This window comes from Saccopteryx leptura, chromosome 10 (genome assembly GCF_036850995.1).
Source record: "Saccopteryx leptura isolate mSacLep1 chromosome 10, mSacLep1_pri_phased_curated, whole genome shotgun sequence".
NCBI classification, from domain to species: Eukaryota; Metazoa; Chordata; class Mammalia; order Chiroptera; family Emballonuridae; genus Saccopteryx; species Saccopteryx leptura.
Window position 1 is genome coordinate 39,948,035 of NC_089512.1, and position 26,135 is coordinate 39,974,169.

Below are 26,135 nucleotides of genomic sequence, written 5' to 3' on the forward strand. Positions count from 1 at the left end.
CCCATTCCTGGGAGATGCTAGACTCCTTTGACAGGTGACTGAAAAATCCCTAAGAGCCTAATCTAACTTTCCTTTCCTTAGAACTGCACTGGGGTATAAGCTGCTTCCCTCCAATCTTCCTTCTTTTTTTTTTTTTTTTTTGTTTGTTTGTTTGTTTACAGAGGCAGAGATAGACAGGGACAGACAGACAGGAATGGAGAGAGATGAGAAGCATCAATCATTAGTTTTTTGTTGAGCGTTCCAACTTCTTAGTTGTTCATTGATTGCTTTCTCATATGTGCCTTGACCAGGAGGCTACAGCAGACCGAGTGACCCCTTGCTCAAGCCAGCAACCTTGGGTTTAAACTGGTGAGCCTTGCTCAAACCAGATGAGCCCGCACTCGAACTGGCGACCTCGGGGTTTCGAACCTGGGTCCTCCGCATCCCAGTCCGACGCTCTATCCACTGCGCCACCACCTGGTCAGGCTTCATTTCTTCACTTGGGGTCAGACTTGCATTGTAGTCTTATGGCTCTCCCAGCCTTTCTATTCGCCTCCCCATTTTCTCTCGTAGGCATTTTGACTAATAAATTCATGCACAGATAATCCTATCTTGCATCCATTTCTCAGGAACTCAGAATAACACAAGCGGTACTGGGAGTGGTCCAAGAAAATATGTGGTAAGGTAGGAATTTGGACTGGCTCATCTACTGGCCATCAGGCAAAGACGATGCCATCCTGGTTAGTAGGTAGGACTTAGGTAGTTCCTGGCACAAGGTGGTATCTCAGCTACTAAATATTTCACCAGTGTTATCCTGGGCAAATGTCCCAGTGGAAGAGAATGCTGTGGCAAATGCAATGATGCAAGTATTTGAAAAACATAGAGGGAACAATGCCTACAAAGATAGGAAAATTGGGTGGTTACTTCTAAGCTTTATTGATGCCCTGTAGAGAAATCATGAGAGACTGAAGGCCATTAACAACAAGCAGCTTTTGGCTGAGTAAGAGAGCCATAAGGCCTTTGGGATAGCTTACAAAGAGACCTTTATCTCAGTCAGGGGAAGGGAGTACACAACTGATTGGCAGGACGAAGACCTAATTGTTAGAATAGCAGAGCTCCCGGGACATTAGAATGTTCAGCTAAGGCAGGTCTGGAATGGCCTTCTAAAAGCATGGAAGCACAGCACAGAGAGAGCAGTCTGGAAGAGTGGGGTGCCCTCTTTCAGGAGGCAATGTAGGTATTAACTCAGAGAACTCTTGACAGGGTTGTGTCCTGAACAGGTAGAATTCATGGGCCTGGGAAGCAAGAGATAGAAGAGAACAGGAGCGAACCCACTTACTGTCATACCCAGTGCCTCCCTGAGGAAGTTTGTGCTTTCTGTTCTCACAGCTCTTGACTCTGCAGGGTAAGAGGTCCTAACGCCCGAACAAAGAGGCCATACTTTTGCCAAGGGATATAGCAAGGATTCCATTGAGTTACAAGCTGCAGCTGCTGTCAAGGCACTTTGAAGTCTGTGTCCAGGAACTAGCAGGTAAGAAGAATCACCATCCAGCAAGAGCCCTGGAAGGCTGCTTTTGCACAGTGGAGGAATGCATGGGGAAGCTAAGATGAGCCGCTTGGGTGCCTCCTGGTACTCTCCTGATCTGTGTAATGAGAGATGGACACAGGAAGCAACCCCAGACTGAAAAAGATAAGATAATGGCTCAGACCCTTCCAGAATAAAAGTTTGGTTCATATCACCAGGTAAGTCACTAAGACTTGCCTAGGCAATCGCTGAGGGTGAGGGGATTTGAGAACGGGTAGCGAAGCAGGGAGAGGATGTGTACTGGGTGTGGCTCCGGATTAACTGCATCTATGGAGTTTGTTCCACTAAACACCATCTCCTGAGTTTCCTCTCAGGAAGAAAGCGCGGATGTGAGGGCGATCTGGCTGCGACATCTGTCACCCCATTGATCGCCAGGGTTGATTCGGCTGATCTGGCTGGCTAGGCGGGTGTCCCCTTCCTCCCTCACCGCTCCATGTGCGTCCCTCCCGAAGCTGCGCGCTCGGTCGAAGAGGTCGACCTTCCCCACTAGAGGAGAGGACCATTCTTCGGTCAAGGGTATACGAGTAGCTGCGCTCCCCTGCTAGAACCTCCAAACAAGTCTTAAGCTTCAGGAAGAAAGCGCACAGGAACCAGGGAGGAACTGCTTCCCAACCTGTGCAGAGAGGTAGGTCTGTGTGGGACAAAAGGTAGACTTTGGTGCCCATGAGAATATACCTCTCACATCAACTGCAAGGAGTGTAATGGACCGAGGGCCCTCGTGCTGCTTTCTAAAATCCATGGCTGGATTTGTTCTGAGACCATGCTTCCTGCCGGCTGCTCCCAGACAATGACTGTGTCAGGGAAACTGAAACAGGTCCCTTCCTGAGAGATGTGGAACTCGTCTGGCAAATGACTTTGCTCAAAGACTCCCTCATGGTCTTGCTCAATTTTTCTTAACCTGCTCTGTAGGCTTCCATCCTGCCTGCCTTCCATCCTTTCCTCTCTTTCACTCTGGGGCAGTTTTACTTTACCGTCACAGTCTGAAGGTCCTCCCAGACTCCTCTGTTTCCTGTCCATTTTCTCTCATCTGATAAGTTTATCCTAACAAATTTCTTATATATTCAACCTACATGGGAATCAGTTCCTTGGAAGACTTGGATTAAAGACCCTTTCTAAGCCCCCAGTTGTCAGTGATAACTTCCTACTTTGAACTTTTTTTTCTTTTTTCTTTTTTGTGACAAAAACACAGAGAGACAGAGAGAGGAACAGACAGACTGGAAGGAAGAGAGATGAGAAGCATCAATTCTTTGTTGTGGCACCTTAGTTTCTCAGTGATTGCTTTCTCATATGTGCCTTGACCAGGGGACTACAGCAGATTGAATGACCCCTTGCTCAAGCGACCTTGGGTTCAAGCTGGTAAGCCTTGCTCAAACCAGATGAGCCCACGCTCAAACTGGCAACCTTGGGGTCTCAAACCTGGGTCTTTGGCCCTGGCCGGTTGGCTCAGTGGTAGAGCGTCGGCCTGGTGTGCAGGAGTCCCAGGTTTGATTCCCGGCCAGGGCACACAGGAGAAACACCCATCTGCTTCTCCACCCCTCCCCCTCTTCTTCCTCTCTGTCTCTCTCTTCCCCTCCCGCAGCCGAGGCTCCATTGGAGCAAAGTTGGCCCGAGCGCTGAGGATAGCTCTGTGGCCTCTGCCTCAGATGCTAGAATGGCTCTGGTTGCAACAGAGCAATGCCCCAGATGGGCAGAGCATCGTCCCCTGGTGGGTTTGCTGGGTGGATTCTGGTCGGGCGCATGCAGGAGTCTGACTGACTGCCTCCCCATTTCCAACTTCAGAAAAATACAAAAAAAATCCAAAAAACCCTGGGTCCTCCACATCCCAGTCCAATGCTCTATCCACTGTGCCACCGCCTGGTCAGGCCCTACTTTGAACTTTTATAGCACTTTCCCCTACCACTGACCTGACACTTCCCAAAAGCTACTTAGAAAATAAAATTTATCTTTTTGTTTCTGGCTAGTGGCTCAGTGGATAGAGCATTTGCCCAGCATATGGACATCCAAGTTCGATTCCTGGTCAGAGTATATAGGAGAAGCAACCATCTGCTTCTTCCCCCACCCTCTCGCCCTTCTCTCTCTCTTTCCCTCATATAACCAGTGGCTCAGTTGGTTCGAGCATGGAACTGGGCACTGAGGATAGTTCTGTTGGAACACATCTGCCTCAGGCACTAAAAGTAACTTGGTGTTGAGCATCAGCCTCAGATGGGGTTGCTGGGTGGACCCGGTAGGGGCACATATGGGAGTCTGCCTCACTATCTCCCCTCCTCTCACCTAAAAAAAAAAGTATTGTTCTATGTATGTATTTTTTTCCAATTAGTTTAGAAGTCTTCTAGAGATAGTCACCATTATATTACTCTTGCAAATTTCTGCACTTCACCAAGTGCCCTGCACATAGAAGGAGCTCAGTTCAACCATCATAGGATCATAGAAAAGAAGTTATCAGGGGTGCTGAGCTGCTCAAACAATATTGCACCCCAATATTCCTGTTCCCCACTTCAACTTTCTAGTGTACTAGTTCTTTCCCCATCTCAAATCCCCTACTCAAAAAGGTTCTCCATCCTCTTGTGTCCTTTAATCCTCAGTTCCTTCACTCTCAATACATTTTACCACAGACATTGGCCTAGTAGAGAATATAGCACAAATAGCTATCAATCAAAAGTTTGTCACACCCCGTTTTGTAGTGTAGACTTGTTGCTCGAATGTGGTTGGCCATCAGGGACTTCATTGCCAAGCTTTCTCCTCTATCCAGTGGTAGCTGGGTATTTCAGAAGCAGAAATCCTCTTCAACTTGTCTCCTCCACATTCTCCAGTCAAATACAGAGGCCTCTAGGGATGGTAAGGTCAAAAGATGAAAGAAGACTGGGTCCCTGAACCACCAGTGGAGGAAAGCACCCACCATGTATAGAGACACTTACACTGGAGTGTTATACGAGGGAACAATAAGCTTCTGTTATGTTAGGTCACTGAAATTTTGGGTTTTGTTTGTTACAGTTGCTAGCATTATTCTAAATAACACAGAAATCATTTGTCTTTTTTTTGGCTACCTACCATATTAACTCCCTTTAATTTAGAGGGAGTCCCCCAGTGTGGGATTCTTGATGTCAAGCAGGTTAGATCCTTCTCATACTAGGGTATGGGCATGTTATTTAGTCTCTGACAATCTGGTGCTTTTCCACTTAAGGCTCTAAATGTGGGAGTAATACAAAGACACATGACAATATAGAAACTATTCACAGTGGTTATGTGACCTTGAGAATCCAGAGGCAGTGGCAGCAAAGCCTGGCAACAGTGCTTTTAGGTCAATGTATGTAAAGTAGCCACGGCCACCATCACAGCCGTCTGGCCCATGCAGGTTCGCATTTGATTTGGACAGACAGTAATGAGACAACGGAGCCAAGAACTGGTGGGCCATTAGCTTTAATTCTAGCTTGTACCCGGCAGACAAGAAACACACAGTGGGAAAACACTTCCCTTTCCATTCAGGGCTCCCAAAGCCACTGACTTAACCGAGTTTCCTAGAATCAAAGGTTTCTACCTCACCAGCCTTATTCACTTCTGTTCCCCATCTCCTTCTCTCTGCACGAACTCTGTCTGCACAAACTGGCTTCTCCTTCAGCACTCCGCCATCTTGGCTGCTTCTCCTCTCCTCCACGTGGCCTTTTTCTGCTCTCCTCCAGCATGGGCTCTCTGCCCCATTTTATAGTGTAGAAATCAAAACCTTTAATCCAATATACAAACAAGGAAGTCTCTGATACAAAGTCACTTATCTGAGGCATAAATGGGATTCCTAATAAGAGTGCACCACCCCACATCATGCAACAGTCAAAGGTGTGGGGAAAAGCTTAATTTTGAAAAGATCTTAGTATTAAAAGGGTGGGAAAGGCTTAGTCTTAAAACTAAGCCTTAGGCTATAATGACTTTGCCTGCTTACAGCCTGTTCCCCACACCCAATGCAAACTATAAGTGAGCAAACATATATATCATATTTACAAACTTATTTGACCAACAATGTACTAACTGGAATGTTCTTGTGGCATGACCTTGGCTGTGCTTTTCTCCTAGATTCACTTGCTTTTTCACTTTTCTACAGCTTTCTTGATAATTCCTTCCTTTCAATAATTAATTTTTAGCCTGACCTGTGGTGGCGCAGTGGATAAAGCGCCGACCTGGAAATGCTGAGGTCGTCGGTTCGAAACCCTGGGCTTGCCTGGTCAAGGCACATATGGGAGTTGATGCTTCCAGCTCCTCCCCCTTCTCTCTCTCGGTCTCTCTCCTCTCTCTCCCTCTCTGTCTCTCTCTCTCCTCTCTAAAAATGAATAAATTGCCCTGGCCGGTTGGCTCAGCGGTAGAGCGTCGGCCTAGCGTGCGGAGGACCCAGGTTCGATTCCCGGCCAGGGCACATAGGAGAAGCGCCCATTTGCTTCTCCACCCCTCCGCCGCGCTTTCCTCTCTGTCTCTCTCTTCCCCTCCCGCAGCCAAGGCTCCATTGGAGCAAAGATGGCCCGGGCGCTGGGGGTGGCTCTGTGGCCTCTGCCTCAGGCGCTAGAGTGGCTCTGGTCGCAACATGGCGACACCCAGGATGGGCAGAACATCGCCCCCTGGTGGGCAGAGCGTCGCCCCATGGTGGGCGTGCCGGGTGGATCCCGGTCGGGCGCATGCGGGAGTCTGTCTGACTGTCTCTCCCTGTTTCCAGCTTCAGAAAAATGCAAAAAAAAAAAAAAAAAAAAAAAACAATAAATAAATAAAATAATTAATTAAAAAAAAAACAACAAAAAACTCTGGTCCTTCAAACATCTAAAAAAAAAAAAAAAAAAAAAATTAATTTTTAAATTTATATATCCAGAATCAGTTTCCATCTACATTATCTTTCCCATCTACACTGAACTCTCCTCCCAAACTAGACTCAATGGAATTGCCATTATTAAATACTTAGTGCATACCCAGCACTATGGTAGGCACTTTACATATGTCTTCATACTTAGTCATTTCAACAATTCTATGGGGTCAGTATTATTATTGCATTTATACATAGGAACATTGCAGCTCAGAGAGATTAAGTGATTTTCCCAGTCACACTGCTTGTGTGTGTCACTTAGAATTCAGTTTAGATTGCATCCAAGCAAGTATTGCATTGCACCAAAAACCCTTCACCAACTGTTAATTATGGCAGTGTTTCTTTCTGGGGCCTCTTCTAGTCTCTGACTGATTCTGGAAGTAAGGACTACACCTATCTATACTCAATCCCTTTTTACATATAAAAAGAGTTGTAAAGAAAGTTCTGTTGTTGTCCCTGTTTTCTAAGCCTTCAAGCAATATGTTTTCCTCATCTTTTTTATTTATTTTTTATTTTTAATTTTTTTACAGGGACAGAGAGACAGTCAGATAGAGGGATAGATAGGGACAGACAGACAGGAACGGAGAGAGATGAGAAGCATCAATCATCAGTTTTTCGTTCCAACACCGTAGTTGTTCATTGATTACTTTCTCATATGTGTCATGACCGCGAGCCTTCAGCAGACTGAGTAACCCTCCGCTTGAGCCAGTGACCTTGGGTCCATGCTAGTGAGCTTTTTGCTCAAGCCAGATGAGCCCGTGCTCAAGCTGGCAACCCCGGGGTCTTGAACCTGAGTCCTTCTACATCCCAGTCTGACGCTCTGTCCACTGCGCCACCGCCTGGTCAGGATCCGCATCCTTTTTTTTTTTTGTATTTTTCTGAAGCTGGAAATGGGGAGGCAGTCAGACAGACTGCCCCGACTGGGATCCACCCGGCATGCCCACCAGGGGGGGATGCTCTGCCCATCTGGGGTGTCGCTTTGTTGCAACCAGAGTCATTCTAGCACCTGAGGCAGAGGCCATGAAGCCATCCTCAGCGCCCGGGCCAACTTTGCTCCAATGGAGCCTTGGCTGCTGGAGGGGAAGAGAGAGACAGAGAGAAAGGAGAGGGGGAGGGGTGGAGAAGCAGATGGGCGCTTCTCCTGTGTGCCCTGGCTGAGAATTGAACCTAGGACTCCCGCACGCCAGGCCGACGCTCTACCACTGAGCCAACCGGCCAGGGTCCTCATCCTTTTTTTATCCTTCTCTTTCCTTCCCTGCCCTTCCCTACCATTTTTTTACTTTTTTCTATTAACTTGAGAGAGAGAAAGAAGCAACAACTTGTAGTTGCTTCACTTTACTTGTTCATTGATTGCTTCTCATATGTGCCCTGACCAGGGGCCTCAAGCTGAGCCAGTGACCCCACACTCAAGCCAGAAAGCCTGTGCTCAAGCTGATGAGCCGTGCTCAAGCTGGTGACCTTGGGGTTTTGAACTTGCGTCCACTGTGACACCACCCTTCAGGCTTCCTTTCTCTTTATTTATTTACTTATTTATTTATTTAAAAAATATTTATTGATTGATTTTAGTGAGAGAGAGGCAAGAACTCCAATCTGTTCCTGTACGTGCCCTGACTGGGGATTGAGCCAGCAACCTCTGCGCTTTGGAATGATGCTCTAACCAATTGAGCTATCCAGCCAGAGCAAAGCTATTTTTTTTTTTTTTTTAGCAGTGAAAGACAGAGAGAGGGACAGACAGGCAGGAAGGGAGAGAGATGAGAAGCATCAATTTTTCATTGCTGCACTTTAATTGTTCATTGATTGCTTTCTCATATGTACCTTGACCAGGGGGCTACAGTAGAGCAAGTGATCCCTTGCTCAAGCCAGCGACCTTGGGCTTCAAGCCAGTGACCTTTGGGCTCAAGCCAGTGACCATGGGTCATGTCTATGATCCTACGCTCAAGCCAGTGACCCCATGCTCAAGCCAGTGACCCTGTGCTCAAGCTGAATGAGCCCGCGCTCAAGCCAGCGACCTCTGGATTTCGAACCTGGGTCCTCTGTATCCCAGTCTAACGCTTTATCCACTGCGCCACCACCTGGTCAGGCTAGAGAAAAGCTTTCCCTTTCTTATGCTCCCTCCTTTCCTCTCCCTCTTTTTTTCTCCTTCCTTCCTTCCTTCTTTCCTTCCTTCCTTCCTTTTTTCTTTTTCCTTCCTTCCTGACAAAATAGCAAAGACTGTGTGACAGCAGAGGGTACATGGTGGCATCACTTCATTCATCTCTTTTGCTGAATTTCCTTTGAGTGCACTGCAGTCTTATATGCTTATTCCTAAACCTTAGCATGGAGATATTGATGTAAATTCAAAGGATCAAGAGAGGCCAAATGTGAGAGTAGGCAGAGATTAAATATTTACACTGAGGGAATCAAAAAGTTATGTTGAGGGCATGGACCAGATGCAGAATAAAGAAGGAGGTGGTAGAGAGAACCATCAGGTTTCAGCTCCTGCAAATGGAACAATTATTATTTTTTTTCTTTTTTTTTTTTTTTTTTCATTTTTCTGAAGCTTGGAAACAGGGAGAGACAGTCAGACAGACTCCCGCATGTGCCCGACCGGGATCCACCCGGCACGCCCACCAGGGGCGATGCTCTGCCCACCAGGGGGCGATGCTCTGCCCATCCTGGGCGTCGCCATGTTGCGACCAGAGCCACTCTAGCGCCTGAGGCAGAGGCCACAGAGCCATCCCCAGCGCCCGGGCCATCTTTGCTCCAATGGAGCCTTGGCTGCGGGAGGGGGAGAGAGAGACAGAGAGGAAAGCGCGGCGGAGGGGTGGAGAAGCAAATGGGCGCTTCTCCTGTGTGCCCTGGCCGGGAATCGAACCCGGGTCCTCCGCATGCTAGGCCGACGCTCTACCGCTGAGCCAACCGGCCAGGGCCTCAATTATTTTTTTTTTAAAGATCTTTTTTTAAAATTTTTTATTTATTCATTTTAGAGAGAGAGAGAGGAGAGAGACAGAGAGAGAGAGAGAAGGGGGGAGGAGCTGGAAGCATCATCTCCCATCTGTGCCTTGACCAGGCAAGCCCAGGGTTTTGAACTGGCGACCTCAGCATTTCCAGGTTGACGCTTTATCCACTGCACCACCACAGGTCAGACAAATGGAACAATTCTTAATGACTACAAGGCCCAGCATGTGGGTAGCTGAAGTACAATAGAGTTGAAAGCCCTTCATGGTGAGGAAGCTGAGGCCTTCTGAAGCCAGGGAATCAGGGAATATCAGCATGAATGCTGAATGGACTCTCTGAGAATAGTGGTGCAAGGCAGATATGATGTTGATTTTGGGTCAACTTGATTGGGCTAAAGGCTGCCCAGATAGCTGGTAAAACACTTCTGGGTATGTCTGTGAGGGTGTCTCTGAAGATATTAACATTTGATTCAGGAGACAGGGGGAGGTGAGCATCATCCATTTATTGAGAGCTTGAAGAAAACTAAAAGGCAGAGGAAGGCCAAATTCCCTCTCTCTTCTTGAGCTGAGATGTCCATCTTATTGTACCCTTGGACATATATACTCCTGGTTCTTGGAATTTTGGACTCATATCCAAACTTAAATCATTAACCCCTTAGCCCTACTTTCCTGGACCTTTGGACTGACTTAGACTGACTCACACCACAGGCTTTCATGTTCTCCATCTTGCAGACAGTGTATCATGGGAATAGTCAGCCTCCATAATCATGTGAGCCAATTCCTATAATAAATCTCCATATGTGAGTGTCTGTGTGTGTATAATGGTCCTGTTTCTCTAGAACCCTGACTAATACAGCAGGGAAAAGGGAAAAGCAAGCCTAACATGGAAATCACAGAAGTGAGAGACGTCCAGGAAATGCTGAAAAGGTGGTAACAAAAGATGGCAAAGCCTGACCAGGCAGTGGCGCAGTGGATAGAGCGTTGGACTGGGATGCAGAAGACCCAGGTTTGAGACCCCGAGGTCGCCAGCTTGAGCGTGGGCTCATCTGGTGTGAACAAAGCTCACCAGCTTGGACCCAAGGTCACTGGCTTGAGCAAGGGGTTACTTGGTCTGCTGAAGGCCCACGGTCAAGGCACATATGAGAAAACAATCAATGAACAACTAAAGTGTTGCAATGAAAAACTGATGATTGATGCTTCTCATCTCTCTCTGTTCCTGTCTATCTGTCCCTATCTATCCCTCTCTCTGACTCTCAAAAAAAAAAAAAAAAAAAAAAAAGATGGCAAAAACTTCAAAAGAAGAGCAGCTCAGCAATGGTGGAAGAATGGTCTGGAAGTCCCTCTGGAAAAAAAGGACAGGCCAACTCGGCTCATATCCCACAAAACACAAGGAGTTAAAAAAGATGAGGATTTTTCAAGATGACATGGAAAATGTATGTGATCTGAGGAATACTGAAAAACACAGTCCAGAAAAAAAAAGTGAATTTACAGTACTTCATTTTCCCCCCTCTAGTTTTTAAAAGAAAACACTAAGGGAGAAGTATATCCAGAATGCACAGGAAATATCTTAAAAATCCTTACTCCTCACATGGATGTCAGCTGCTGTCCAAAATTCTCTCTCTCTCTCTCTCTCTAATCAGTGAGAGGAGGGGAAGCAGAGAGACAGACTCCTACATGCTCCTGGACCGGGATCCACCTGGCAAGCCCACTAGGGGGTGATGCTCTGCCCATCGGGGGTGTTGATCCACCGCTCAGCAACCAAGCTCTTCTTAGCATCTGAGGCAGAGGCCATGTGGCCATCCTCAGCACCCAGGGCCAACTCTCTCCCATCAAGCCTTGGCTGCAGGAGAAGAGAGAAAGAGAGAGAGAGAGAGAGAGAAGCAAGAGGGAGAGGGGTGAGAAACAGATGAATGCTTCTCCTGTGTGCCCTGACCGGGGATCGAACCTGGGATATCCACATGCCAGGCCAATGCTTTACCACTGAGCAAATTGGCCAGGGCCAAAAATTTCCTCTATCTCATACCCTTTACCCCTAACCACCCAAAATTCTCTAAGGGGAGAAGACACCTGAACTGTACTAAGTGTGACTGACTAGAAACCCCAGCTGTTGCACTGAAGTCACATCATTCAAGTGCTTCTCTCATTTGAGTGGGGGCAGGAACACCAGGGCTACTCAGTAACCCTGCTGAACTTTCCTTCAGCCTGCACAGTAGTCTAAGAAGTTCCCACACCTTACTTCCTTACTTCTCTCTGTGACTGGGGTCAGACTTGCATTGCAATCTCAGCGCTCCCAGACTCTCCCAGGTGGTTCCCTTGATTTCATTCATGTTTAATTCTCCTTAGTAGCTTCTCGGATATTTCACACCAACACACTCTCCCAAATATGTGTGACTTCTTCTAAATTTATTCTTTCATTCCATTGCATCCCTTCTTTCGGACAGTGGTCACTGACTAGGATAGAATTGCCAGATCAGAGTGACTCCTGTCTCAAAATGGAACAAAAACTCAAACATAGCAACCTAGCAAGAGGACGTACAAATAGAGAACCATCCCAGAGCATGGAATTCTAGAGGACAATTTCTGGATAGTTCAACTCTCCTCCTATCCCCACCCACCCTAGCTTGGGATTGCATCTGAGATGGGAGGAATAATATTATAGATCTATAGAACCATGTATAGAGTACCTATAAGTAGGACATTAGGACAGTGAGGAGGAAAAATGGCAAGGGGGGGGGGAGAAGAAGGAGAGGCAGAGATTACTAGTTAGAAGGAGCACTAAGTGCAGTTTAATAGTTGTTTATGGATCCCTCCTATGTTGGGCTTTCTACTATGTATTGGTTATTCAAAGTTAAATAAGAAAAAAAAAAAAAAGCCTTGTTTTCCTGAAGAACCAATACTTACCCTAATCCAGGCAGAGGGGAGAGTCAAGGTAAGGAGGAGATACCTGAACAAGGTATCATCTGTGTAGAAGAGGATACATAGTTCCAGAACCACATGCAATTGCCTATTTGCTAACTCAATACAATTCCACATATACATTCCACATATACATGCTGAAGGCCTCCTATGTGTTGGGACTTGTTCCAGGTGCAGGGGCCACTGTGGTGAGGAAGCCAGCCATCATGTCAGCCCTCTGGCTTGGGAATGTTGGGGAGAGAGTTAAACAATCTTTTTTTTTTCTGTGGGAGAGACAGAGAGAGTCAGAGAGAGGGACAGATAGGGACAGACAGACAGGAAGGGAGAGAGATGAGAAACATCAATTCTTCGTTGAGGTTACTTAGTTGTTCATTGATTGCTTTCTCATATGTGCCTTGACCGGGGGGCTACAGCAGACCGAGTAACCCCTTGCTTAAGCCAGCGACCTTGGGTCCAAGCTGGTGAGCTTTGCTCAAGCCAGATGAGCCCGCGCTCAAGCTGGCAACCTCAGGGTCTTGAACCTGGGTCCTCCACATCCCAGTCCGACGCTCTATCCACTGTGCCACCGCCTGGTCAGGTGAGAGTTAAGCAATCTTAACGTGTTATGAGATATGCCATAGGAAGGGATCTACAAAGCATTTTAGGATAAAATAGTCCACTGCTGCCAGCCCAAATCAAGTCCCAATTTCTGAACAGGGTAAAATTCTTCGTAATCTAACTCCATTATTGCTTCCCAATCTCATTTACCAGTTTCTCCAAAAGCTGGGGACACAACCTTATGTTGTGTGAATCTGAACATGCCAGGACTTTGCTCACATTGCTTGTGTTCCCTGGCATGCAATTACCTTCTCAGAGATATACTCCTTGACACAGCCAGCCTTCCCCAAATTCTCCTCTGTGCTACCAGGCCAGTTCCTTGCCAAACCAGGGACCTAAATGTATGGTCAAGAGCACCCAGCATGGAGTCAGGCAGGTGCACATGGGCTTTATCCAGCTACATAACTTCAGGCATTGAACCCTCGGCTTCCCTGAACAGCTAGGAATCCTAGCTGAATGATTCCATGTCCAGGAAGCATAATAAATATGGGTGGTTATTTTTTGGCACACGGTGCTCAAAAGTGTTTGCTGAATTGAGTTGTTATTAACATGAAAGAGTTTAGATTTTATAAAGGCCCTGGCTATGAGCTGGAGCTCAGAGGCGTTAATCATCAACTTGAGCAGTTTTCTGTGGCTAACAATGTGAAACACACATCCTGTACTTTGCCTTGAAGATCTACCTGTTCGTTGGGGAAACATATGAAGAAGTTCCCACAGTTCAGTTCTAAATCTCCTGAGAAAATGAATGCCGAACTCTAGAAGGTATCAAAATTATCTACAGGTCATCTTTTGAAACAGATTGCTGGCTGCATCCCCAGAATTTCTGATTCAGTATGGTCTGTAGTGGAGTCTGAGAATTTGAAAGTTTTCATTTCTCACTTCCTGGTGATGCTGATATTTTGACATTGCTGGGCCCACACTTGGAGAATCACTCACTGGAGGTTAAGAACTCTGTGTTCAATAACTGGCACATAGTATATCTGTGTGTTTGAATCCTGTGTTTGGCTCTACTACATCTTTAGCCTTCATTAAATCCCTCTCTACCTCTCTGTATTTCATTTACCTCATCTGTGAAATCAGGATAATAAGCTAATACAAATATGTGCTTAAAGCCACACTTCGTCTACTGTTCAATAAACGTTGGTTAATTCATTATCTACTTATTTTTTGGAGTGAGATGAGAAAACTAGAGGTCTAGGTAGACAGAGAAGAGCAAGGACCAAGCTCATCCATGTCTGTAGCTAGGAGGGTATAAGAACGGAGGTCAACTCTTAATTCTCAGGGTGACGCTGTAGGGCGGCCTGGGATCTGGAATTCTCAGGTTCTCCGCCCAAGCCTATTACATTCCAGCCCACAGACTCCCGCCGACGTTGCGCAGGCGCAGACCCAGCTGTGCTCATGCTTGACGAACTTGCGTACTCAAGTGCGCCCGTTGGGGGCGCGGCGGCAGAACAAATATGGCGGCGGCAGTACGTGTGGCAGCGGCCGGCTTAAGGCTCAGCGTTGGGGTGAGCGGTCTCCGCATTGCAGTCCGCAGCTTGTGCAGCCAGCCCGTCTCCATTAACGAACGCATAGAAAGCAAACGCCGCGCCGCGCTGATGGGAGGGGGCCAGCACCGCATTGACGCGCAGCACAAGCGAGTAAGTCCGAAGGGGACCGAGGCCCTCCCGCTGCGGCGTTTGCGACCTATGGAAGCGTCCCCGGCTCGCGGCGCTCAGGGCCTCCCAGCCAATCCTTGCAAAGCAGGGGCGGGGCGGGGACGAGAATGTTCACCTTGGGAACTTGTTGATTTCTCCCAAGAGGCAGGTAACAGCAAGATAAGCACCATTGTGTTTTATAACTTTCTGCTTTCCTTTTGGCATTTTAGGCGGACCAGCTTGGGCTCCAGCTGGCTCACCACTTAACATCTATAAACTTTTGGTCAAGTTATTAATCTTTAAGAGTCAACTTATTTTAAACAGAAGAGTACTGATTCTCTCCTCACAATCATATTGTTAGAATAGAGATAGTGAAGTAATGATGAGCATTTAATTTTTTAAAAAATTCTGCTTATTCTTCTCATGCCCCATAAAAAATGGTTCTTGCTTCATGATGGAAGCAGTAAAATAAATATTTTGCAGGGGAAGTAACATAGGTAAACTCTCACATTAACCTGGGGTGGGGTGTGGTGTATGCAGGGAACTTGTGGAACTCAGCTAGCCCCCAGAACACCAGCGAAACCTCGTAGCGTCTCAGGGTCTCAGCATGCTGGTTGGGAAAGGCACGCGTGGAAAGCAGGTGGTTTTACCAGGAAGTGTTAGTTTTTATATTTGGATTGAGCAGCTGAGGCACTCCCACCCACCGCCCAGGTGTTGATGGACATATGCTGGGTAGGCCATTTTAGCAGCAGAGGTAACTGAGGCCCAGATTGGTTGGTTTTCTGGAACTTAAAATTACACTCGCTTACTGCATCCCTGACACGTGTATGAGTCTGGACCGATTGGCTGCAGGAGTTAAATAACCAACCTGGAAAATATAGGAGTGAAATTCTTAGCGGTGAAGGGCAATGAGACATAACTCACAAGTGTGGGGGAAGTGATTGACTGGGGTGAGAGGGTGGGACCTAAGTGAGGAGATTTGAACCAGCCCTTCTAGTCTAAATTGAGTGTTGATTTGGATGTCAATTCCCATTTGACAAGGGCCTAAAGGTGAAAGTTTCTTTTTGGCTTATTTGGGCATGAGATGTAAATGTGATTGACTGTGTGGTGCCAGGAGCGCTCTCACTCCCTCCGCTGAGGTGGCTCTGTCGGGCGAGGCAAATTTTAGATCTTCCTCTGGAAATGCTAGTCTTTCTGTTGGGGCCCCTGCTCAGCTCCTCCCTGGAGTATCTGCCATCCTTCCCAGTAAGTGGATCCTACTGAGTGTAGAGTCAGCTTCCAGAAACTGGTTTTTCTTTTGCCAAAGCAGACTTAGGAGGCAGACTTGGTTTAAATCCCCACTCTACCCCCTTTTAAACAATTTTTGGACTACTTTCCTAGGATAGATTCCCAGAAGTGGAATTACTGAGTCAAAAGATATGAATATTGCCTGACCAGGCAGTGGTGCAGTGGATAGAGCATGGACTGGGATGCGGAGGACCCAGGTTCGAGACCCCGAGGTCGCCAGCTTGAGCTTGGGTTCATGTGGTTTGAGCAAAGCTCATCAGCTTGGACCCAAGATCGCTGGCTTGAAAGGGGTTACTCGGTTTGCTGTAGTCCCACGGTCAAGGCACATATGAGAAAGCAATCAATGAACAACTAAGGTGTTGCAACAAAAAACTAATGATTGACGCTTCTCATCTCTCTTCGTTCCTGTTTGTCCTTATCTATCTCTCTGTCTCTGTAAAAAAAAAAAAAAGGATGAATATTTTAGTGCTGATATATATTGCCAAATTGCTTTCCCTAAAACTTATTTTACTTTACACAATAGTGTATAGGATTGCCCATTGTTTGTTTTAACATGACCTCACTGGCTTTGGCTACTTTCTTTCTTTTTTTTTTTTTTACAGAGACAGAGTCAGAGAGAGGGATAGACAGGGATAGACAGACAGGAACGGAGAGATGAGAAGCATCAATCATTAGTTTTTCGTTGCACATTGCGACACCTTAGTTGTACATTGATTGCTTTCTCATATGTGCCTTGCCCGCGGGCCTTCAGCAGACGGAGTAACCCAGTGGGTCCAAGCTGGTGATCTTTTGCTCAAACCAGATGAGCCCGCGCTCAAGCTGGCGACCTCGGGGTCTCGAACCTGGGTCCTCGGCATCCCAGTCCGACGCTCTATCCACTCCACCACCACCTGGTCAGGCTTTGGCTACTTTCTTAAGGGATAAAAATATTAACAATTTGAAGAGTTTTTTGATGGGGGAAGGGACGGGGACATAGAAATTTGGCTTGATCTCAAGTCTTGGGAGCCTAAGCCATGGAGATTCTTGCACTGGTTGATTCTTGTATGTGCCCTAACTGGGGATTGAACTGCAACCCTGGTGTATCAGGATGATGCTCTAACCATCTGAGCTACCATCCAGGGCCTCAAGTGAGTTCTTTTTTTTTTTTTTTTTTTAATTTTTACAGAGACAGAGAGAGAGTCAGAGGAATAGACAGGGACAGACAGACAGGAATGGAGACAGATGAGAAGCATCAATCAGTTTTTCATTGTGCGTTGCGACTTCTTAGTTGTTCATTGATTGCTTTCTCATATGTGTCTTGACTGCGGGCCTTCAGCAGACTGAGTAACCCCTTGCTGGAGCCAGCGACCCTGGGTCCAAGCTGGTGAGTTTTTGCTCAAGCCAGATGAGCCCATGCTCAAGCTGGCAACCTCAGGGTCTTGAACCTGGGTCCTTCAACATCCCAGTCCAACGCTCTATCCATTGCGCCACCGTCTGGTCAGGCTCAAGTGAGTTCTTTAGCACTCTCTGCCCCAGTTCTTTTGTTCTCAGCCACTCCCTTCTGTGCTGTGGTGTTGTCTCTGTGTCATAGCATCACTGACAGGGGTAAAGTCTCTAAACATAGTCCCCAAGGTATGTTAGCAGGAGAAGCCCACAAAGGGGGCAGGAGAAGAACCAGGAAGTAGTCCTGAAAGTGTCTGTGGGGCTGGACCCTAGTGTTGTGAGTTTCTGTGGGGTTCCCTAAAAAAAGCCTGTGGGCCCTGACCGGTTGGCTCAGTGGTAGAGCGTCGGCCTGGTGTGCAGAAGTCCTGGGTTCGATTCCTGGCCAGGGCACACAGGAGAGGCGCCCATCTGCTTCTCCACCCCTCCCCCTCTCCTTCCTCTCTGTCTCTCTCTTCCCCTCCCGCAGCCGAGGCTCCATTGGAGCAAAATGATGGCCCGGGCGCTGGGGATGGCTCCTTGACCTCTGCCCCAGGCGCTAGAGTGGCTCTGGTCGCCACAGAGCGACGCCCCGGATGGGCAGAGCATCGCCCCCTGGTGGGCATGCCGGGTGGATCCCGGTCGGGCGCATGCAGGAGTCTGTCTGTCTTTCCCCGTTTCCAACTTCAGAAAAATACAAAAAAACAAACAAACAAACAAAACCAACAAAAAAAGCGCATGTGAATCTGGGGGTGTAGCCTCAGACCCTTCACTAAGCCTGCTATAGTTTTCCACCTCCTGTTTCTCCATTCTTTTTATTATTGCTCTTTAGGTCTACAGTTAATGTTTGTGGAACTAGTTATCTTGTTGCAGGGTCAGGCTTTCCTTATTACCACTTCTCCACCTTTTCCACTTTCTACTTATTTGCCTTCCACAGTTGGTAGCTCCTGGAATACTTGTCTACCCTGCTTTTTAACTAGGTGAAGTCTACAATAACACCTGTCTCTTAGGTTGATGAAATCGAGGCTTTCCCCTGGGCGAAGGGGCAGAAAGCTGTTCTCCTGGCCCTCCTCTGAGCACTCCTTGCTTACTGACTTTGTCTATGATAACATACATCATTGAACGGGTTTTGTTTCATTTTAGGGAAAGCTAACGGCCAGAGAGCGGATCAGTCTCTTGCTGGACCCTGACAGTTTTGTTGAGAGCGACATGTTCGTGGAACACAGATGTGCAGATTTTGGAATGGCTGCTGATAAGAATAAGGTATCTGTTCACAATGGTGTTGTGAGCCTCCAAGTTATACTTCCCTGCTGTGGCCCTGGTGGCTTACCCACTAGACTAGTGATTTTCAACCTTTTTCATCTTATGGCACATATTAACTAATTACTAAAGTTCTGTAGCACACCAAAAAATATATTTTTTTGCTGATCTTAAAAAAAAAGCTATAATTTTGATTGATTCACACCAAATGGCTATTGTTGTGTTGGCTGGTGTTATTTTTTTTTTTTAAAACAGTTTCTAAACCATGGCATGTTTTTTTTTTCTTCTTTTTTCTTTTCTTTTTTTTTTTTTTTTGCATTTTTCCGAAGCTGGAAACAGGGAGGCAGTCAGACAGACACCCGCATGCGCCCGACCGGGATCCACCCGGCATGCCCACCAGGGGGCGATGCTCTGCCCCTCTAGGGCGTCGCTCTGTTGCATCCAGAGCCATTCTAGCGCCTGAGGCAGAGGCCACAGAGCCATCCTTAGCGCCCGGGTCATCTTTGCTCCAGTGGAGCCTTGGCTGTGGGAGGGGAAGAGAGAGACAGAGAGGAAGGAGAGGGGGAGGGGTGGAGAAGCAGATGGGCACTTCTGCTGTGTGCCCTGGCCGGGAATCGAACCCGGTACCCCTGCACACCAGGCCGACGCTCTACCACTGAGCCAACCTGCCAGGGCTTGGCATGTTTTTATTTTACATTTTTTAGCGCGCGCGCGAGAGAGAGAAAGAGAGAGAGAGAGAGAGAGAGAGAGAGAGAGAGAAAGGAAGGGAGAGAGATGAAAAGCATTAACTTGTAGCTTCGGCACTTTATTTATTTATTTTTTTTTTTACAGCAACAGGGAGAGAGTCAGAGAGGGATAGGCAGAGAGGGACAGAAAGAAACGGAGAGATGAGAAGCATCAATTTTTAGTTTTTCGTTGCGACACCTTAGTTGTTCATTGATTGCTTTCTCATATGTGCCTTGACTGCGGGCCTTCAGCAGACCAAGTAACCCCTTGCTCGAGCCAGCGACCTTGGGTCCAAGCTAGTGAGCTTTTGCTCAAACCAGATGAGCCCGTGCTCAAGCTGGCGACCTCGGGGTCTCGAACCTGGGTCCTCCGCATCCCAGTCCGACGCTCTATCCACTGCGCCACTGCCTGGTCAGGCAATTGCAGCACTTTAGTTGTTAATTGATTGATTCTCATACGTGCCCTGACTGAGGGGGCTCAACCTAACCTAGTAGTGATCCCTTGCTCAAGCCAACGACCTTTGGCCTTAAGCCAGTGACCATGGCATCATGGTCAATCTTAAGGGAAAAGAAGTCAGTGCCCCTGACTAAATAGTCATGTATTGCATGTTTTGAAAATTCTGTGGCACATCAGTGTGCCTTTCTCAGCACACCAGTTGAAAATCACTGCTCTAGACTAATGAAATCCTTCTGAGACTCAGGATACATTTAAAAATTTTCATGTTTGGGGCCCTGGAGTACAAGAATGCCTCTGAAGAGGATTGCTTGTGGCCTCAGGTCCCCCGCTTACCTTTGTTTGCAGATGAAGGAACATGAGTGAACTGCTTTTACCTTATGTGGTAGGGCTCTGGCCCAGTTCCCAGGGCTCTGGTTGTGGGTTCCGAGTTCCCGCAGGTATGGAATGACAAACTTGGAGGGAAAGGTGAGAAAGTTATCTAGACGCATAGAGACTCCTAAAGGCTGACCACTTGCCTCTTTGACACACTTTGTGTTTAAGCCTTGGAGTTTTAGTGATCAGAGTCACTGACAGTTCTTCTTTCAACTGGGTGTTTGCCATGAGTGTGTAGAGTTCTTTGGGCTCAACTTGGGTCACTTGTCTTCAGGTCTGCATGTATGCTGTTTGTGACCAAAGATTTGTAAGCTTGGCACTAAACCAGCTGGCTCCATTTGGGCCATTATGAGCCACACGGCGATTGCTGGGAGTCCAAGAAAAAGGATGGGTTTGCCTCTTTAAGGATGTGGGGTTTGTAGAAGTTGCCTTGTTTTTTTGTGTCCTTCTCCTTCCTGTGAGCATTTGGTAGTGACAACCCTAGAGGGTCTCTTGATTATTCTGCTTTTAGGAAGGGGGATGTGGCCTAAGACCACAGCACCCTTCATGTCTGTAAAAGCAGTAGCCCAGTGCTTGCTGTTGTAGACTGAGGGGAAAAGGGAGATTGTAAGAATGAGACGGCACTCGAACACCAGGTGTGCAGGCTTTATTAGAGGAGAAAGACCTGCTGGGGCACTCCTCCGAGAGAAGTGCCCCCAAACAGATTCTGAGGCATATTTTTTATAGGGCTAAGCTAAGGGAAAGCTTTGAGCAAGTGTGTGTTGCGTCAGCAGTTCTGGTATGCTCCCTTCTGTAGTTTTATGATATCGGCTTCTTGGAACGCTTCGCCTCGGGTGGCTGACCAGCTTCCTAGAACTTTTCTGTTGCAGGGGCGATAGTCCAGTAAGGGTGGGGTCAGATAGCCAAGCAGAACAGCAAAAGGGCAGTTTGGAAGTTTTGGTAAATTCATGTATCCATCAGAGATTTCTTCCTGTCCCTAATTCATTTTGAATTTTAAAGAATATGTGGGGTTTTTTTGTTTGTTTGTTTGCGGGAGGTCATCTTTCATTGGGGCCTAATTGCTAACTTGATTAAAAGAAACATTTGTGTTTTTTAATCTTTATTTATTTATTTTTTCTGGTAGTTTCCTGGAGACAGTGTTGTCACTGGACGGGGCCGAATCAACGGAAGATTGGTTTACGTCTTCAGTCAGGTATTTTCTAACTCCCATAGGTGGAGCTTTGCTCGAGGGCAGAGCCGGGAGCAAAATTTGTGAGAAGAAAACAGTTTGGGGGAATGAACCTTGGGGCAAATGAGGGATTTGCTTTTTTTTCTGTGCAGATAGCCACAGTATTATACTGTGTGCTTTTTGTTAGGGAGACAGAATCCTTAGTCTGTTTGGGGGGGGGGTGATCACAGGGCAGTAATCACGTAAGTCTTGGCAGGTCAATTGTGTGCCTGAAGAGCAGCTATGCCCTGGGAAGGGTGTGTGGACCTGAGAGACCCAGGGTACAGCCTGGGTGGAGAAGACTTAATTCTCAGAACCATGGGCCCCTGAGCTTTGGGCGTTCATGAAAGTGTTCAAACATGTATTATCAGACTGAATCAAAGTAGATACAGTTTCTTCACACTGGTGCCATAGGAGAAGGTAGTAGGCACAATGATGGCCCCCCAAAAATGTCCTGATCCCTGAAACCTGTGAATATGTTACCTTACATGGCAAAAGTGAATTAAGCTTACAGACGGAATTAATGTTGCTAATCAACTGACCTTAAAATAGAGTGGCCGGGGTTATTCAGGTGGGCCCAATGTAATTACAAGGGTCTTTAAAAGTGGTAGACAGAGACAGGAGGAGACAGAGGAGATGGTGAGAAGGACTTGAAGTGAGAAGGACTTGACCTGCTGTTACTGGCTTAGAAGATGGGGGAAGAGGGGGGTCACAAATGAAGGAATGATCTCTAAAAGCTGGAAAAGGCAAGAAAACAGATTATTTCTTGGAGCTTGAGCCCTGCTAACCTGATTGTAACCCAGTGAGACTCATGTAGGATTTGTCCTTATAGAACTGTAAGGTAATCCATTTAAGCCTCTGAATTTGTAATTTATTACATCAGCAACAGAAAACTAGCACAAAGAACTTGTTGCTATTTTGACTTTGATTTTTTCTCTCCATCTCCTGGGAGGTCAGTACATAAATATAATTCTAAGTATTGAACCTAAAGTAGTAGAACTTGTTTAGGAACCTGAAGTTTTTTTTCTAGATTTGATATTAATTATGTGTCGCTCATTTTATCTATTTTTTATTACATAGGAGGTGGGGAGGCAGAGACAGACTTCCGCTAGTGCCCCAACCGGGATCCACCTGGCAAGCCCTCTATGGGGCTGTGCTCTGCCATCTGGGGCCATTGCTCTGTTGTTCAGCTACCGAGCTATTTTAATGCCTGAGGCGAGGCCATGGAGCCATCTATGAGAGAGAAAAAGAGAGAGAGAGAGACAGAGAGAGAGAAAGAGGGGGGCTAGAGGTGGAGAAGCAGATGGTGCGCCCTGACGGAATTGAACCTGGGACTTCCACATGCTGGGCTGATGCTCTATTGCTGAGCCAACCAGCCAAAGCCAGTTTGGCTAATTTAAAAATTTTTTTTTTTTTTTTTTTTTTCATTTCTCTGAAGCTGGAAACGGGGAGAGACAGTCAGACAGACTCCCGCATGCGCCCGACCGGGATCCACCCGGCATGCCCACCAGGGGCGACGCTCTGCCCACCAGGGGGCGATGCTCTGCCCATCCTGGGCGTCGCCATGTTGCGACCAGAGCCACTCTAGCGCCTGAGGCAGAGGCCACAGAGCCATCCCCAGCGCCCGGGCCATCTTTGCTCCAATGGAGCCTTGGCTGTGGGAGGGGAAGAGAGAGACAGAGAGGAAAGCGCGGTGGAGGGGTGGAGAAGCAAATGGGCACTTCTCCTGTGTGCCCTGGCCGGGAATCGAACCCGGGTCCTCCGCACGCTAGGCCGACGCTCTACCGCTGAGCCAACCGGCCAGGGCCTAATTTAAAAATTTTAATTTATGGTATTTAGGTAATATTCATTTGCTAATTGAGTTACCTTTGAAATGTCTTAAAACTTATAAATGGGTCTATGAAATGCTTAACTAGAAGGAATCATATCTCTTTCTCTCTCTCTCTGTCCTTAGGTGGGTAGAATCATCTGGATATGTGTATGTAATTTCTGAAAGCTAAGCAAAAACTTGTACAGAAGGAACTATTAATAAGGTAGCTAGAATAAAGAAAGTTGTGCTTTCTGGATGTAGTGTTCTCCTGACTATTAAATATATACAAAAATTTATTGAATTAATACTTTTGAGCATATCTATGCCCATGAGGAAAGTACGAATGTGAGGGGTTGATGACTGAACCAGGGTTCTTGCCCTGAACAAGCCGATCACTTTGTAGATAGAATGCGTTGGAACAGAAGTGATTACAGATAAGGGTGAGAGAGGTTCTGGGCGGGTGCTGTGAGTTTAGGACAAGGGAAGCTCACATCTAGGATTGAGAAAAGTTTTAGGAAAAATGGAACATTTCAAATAGGCCCTGAAGGATACTGAGGGTGGGGAGTGATGATCCAGCTTTTTGGTAGTGATCCCCAAAATGTTAATATCTATAGGCATTTTTTCTGGGGAGCTTCTGTTTTTCCAGAGAAACAAGCTCAGTCTCTTGCCTGGTAATTGGCTATAGGTGTGTTTTGAGGGGAGAGGAGTAGGAGGAAAGGAGGGGCCCATGCTGGTTCGTCATTTAGAGCAGTGGTCCCCAACCTTTTTTGAGCCATGGACCGGTTTAATGTCAGAAAATATTTTCATGGATCGGCCTTTAGGGTGGGACGGATAAATGTATCACGTGACCGAGACAAGCATCAAGAGTGAGTCTTAGACGGATGTAACAGAGGGAATCTGGTCATATTTAAAAAATAAAACATCGTTCAGACTTAAATATAAATAAAACGGAAATAATGTAAGTTATTTATTCTTTCTCTGCGGACTGGCACCAAATGGCCCACGGACCGGTACAGGTCCGTGGCCCGGGGGTTGGGGACCACTGATTTAGTGTACAGGCTCCTAATCTCACCTGTTTTCAGCTTCACCTTTGCCTTTGTTTACTGCTGGTGATTGAGTCCTGAATCCCTCTGGGTTTTTTGGGGGGTTTTTTTTGGGTATTTTTCTGAAGTTGGAAACGGGGAGGCAGTCAGGCTCCTGTATGCGCCCGACCGGGATCCACCCAGCATGCCCACCAGGGGGCGATGCTCTGCCCATCTGGGGCATTGCTCTGTTGCAACCAGAGCCACTCTAGCGCCTGAGGCAGAGGCCACAGAACCATCCTCAGCGCCCGTGCCAATGTTGCTCCATTGGAGCCTTAGCTGCAGGAGGGGAAGAAAGAGAGAGGAAGGAGAGTGGGAGGGGTGGAGAAGCTGATGGGTGCGTCTCCTGTGTGCCCTGGCCAGGAATCGAACCCGGGACTCCTGCACATCAGGCCGACGCTCTACCACTGAGCCAACTGGCCAGGGCCTGGTTTTAAGTTTCTTTACAGAATATACCTTTTTCTTCTGGAAGGGCAGGAGAGGCCCTGTGGGGTCTAACTGCTCCTAACACAGACTTTGTATTAATTTGTCCTCCCCCAGCCCCTCCCACACCCTCCAGGGTTCCTGGATGGACCCTGCCTTGTCCTCACTCTCTTTGCAGGAGTATAGGTTTTTATTTGCTACAGTTCAGATATTCTTGCGCTTTCAGTTCTACTCAGAGTTGTCGTCTGCTGCTGTTTCCTCTTCCTTTCTTTCCCTCATGTGCCGAATCTGTTTTTAATTCTCCACTGTTTTTTTGGGGGGTGTGGGTTAGGAAGAGGCCATTTCTATAAGAAGCCCTTCACATCAGAAGGTAATGAAAATCTGTAAGCAAGAGGAAACGGTGAGGGCTCTGATTCACTTTTCATCTCCCTTCTCAAAACAACAAATGTTTCCTAGTAGTAGAAATACCTGTTTGACGTCCATAGACTCTGGTTTTTGTTCATTCTGCATGAAAAGTTTTTCTTTCCTCAGTGCAACAGATAATTTTTGTAGAGCAAAGGCGAGGTCTTTTGCTCATGACAGTACATTAACTCTCTTCATATTCACAGAATAATTAATAAATCGGACCTAAAAAAATATTTTTAATTTCTTTTTTTTTCTCTCTCTCTCTCTCTCTTTTTTTTTTTTCAGTTTTCTGAAGCTGGAAATGGGGAGGCAGTCAGACCCCCGCATGCGCCCGACCGGGATCTACCTGGCATGCCCACCAGGGGGCGACGCTCTGCCCCTCTGGGGTTTGCTCTGTTGCATCCAGAGCCAGTCTAGCGCCTGAGGCAGAGGCCACAGAGCCATCCCCAGCGCCCGGGCCATCTTTGCTCCAATGGAGCCTTGGCTGCAGGAGGGGAAGAGAGAGACAGAGAGGAAGGAGAAGGGGAGGGGTGGAGAAGCAAATGGGCGCCTCTCCTGTGTGCCCTGACTGGGAAGCGAACCCAGGACTTCTGCACGCCAGGCCGATGCTCTACCGCTGAGCCAACTGGCCAGGGCCTATTTTTAACTTATGAAGATCCTTTAAAAACTATCTTGATATATGAATTTTCTATTTCCTCTTCCTTCTGGCTCTTCTTCTCTGACAAGTCATTATATTTTATTTGCTGATTTTTTTTCTTTTTAGGATTTTACAGTTTTTGGAGGCAGTCTATCAGGAGCACATGCCCAAAAGATCTGCAAAGTAAGTATTTACTAGTAGCAACAAACCCAATACTTTCCTCACTCACACAGTGCATATTGAGTGTCCTTGGGGCGCAAGACACTGAGCTGAGTATGTGGAATGGGGCAGAGGCGTGTGAAATGTAGTGCCTTCTGTCCTGGGTGGGAGTTCTTAACATTTTTTGTACTGTGGATCTCTTTGTCAGACTGCCAAAGCCTGGACTCTTATTTTTTATATGTGCTTAAAATATGTAAGACTACAAAAGATTAAGAATATTTTTTAGGCACTGACTGGTTGGCTCAGTGATAGAGCATTGGCCCAGCATGTAGAAGTCCTGGGTTTGATTCCCGGTCAGGGCACACAGGAGAAGTGACCATCTGCTTCTCCACCCTTTACTTTACCCCTTCTGTTTCTCTCTCTCTGTCT

General features: G+C 47.0%; 1 protein-coding gene and 1 non-coding gene across 2 annotated transcripts in view; one reads left to right on the forward strand and one right to left on the reverse strand.

Annotated features, from left to right (window-relative positions):
* Positions 1-14,262: 14,262 nt before the first annotated feature.
* The window catches only part of PCCB (propionyl-CoA carboxylase subunit beta), a 67,726-nt gene continuing 55,853 nt past the window's right edge, over positions 14,263-26,135 (forward strand). Inside the window, exons 1-4 of the mRNA XM_066352137.1 lie at positions 14,263-14,487; positions 18,313-18,432; positions 21,107-21,175; positions 25,674-25,730. Of these exons, the coding sequence (XP_066208234.1) occupies positions 14,305-14,487; positions 18,313-18,432; positions 21,107-21,175; positions 25,674-25,730 (429 nt within the window). The 5' untranslated portion in view covers positions 14,263-14,304. The remainder of the gene's footprint in view (positions 14,488-18,312; positions 18,433-21,106; positions 21,176-25,673; positions 25,731-26,135) is intronic.
* Positions 24,434-24,509, reverse strand: TRNAI-GAU (transfer RNA isoleucine (anticodon GAU)). The gene has a single exon. It is a non-coding gene; the product is annotated as a tRNA-Ile (tRNA).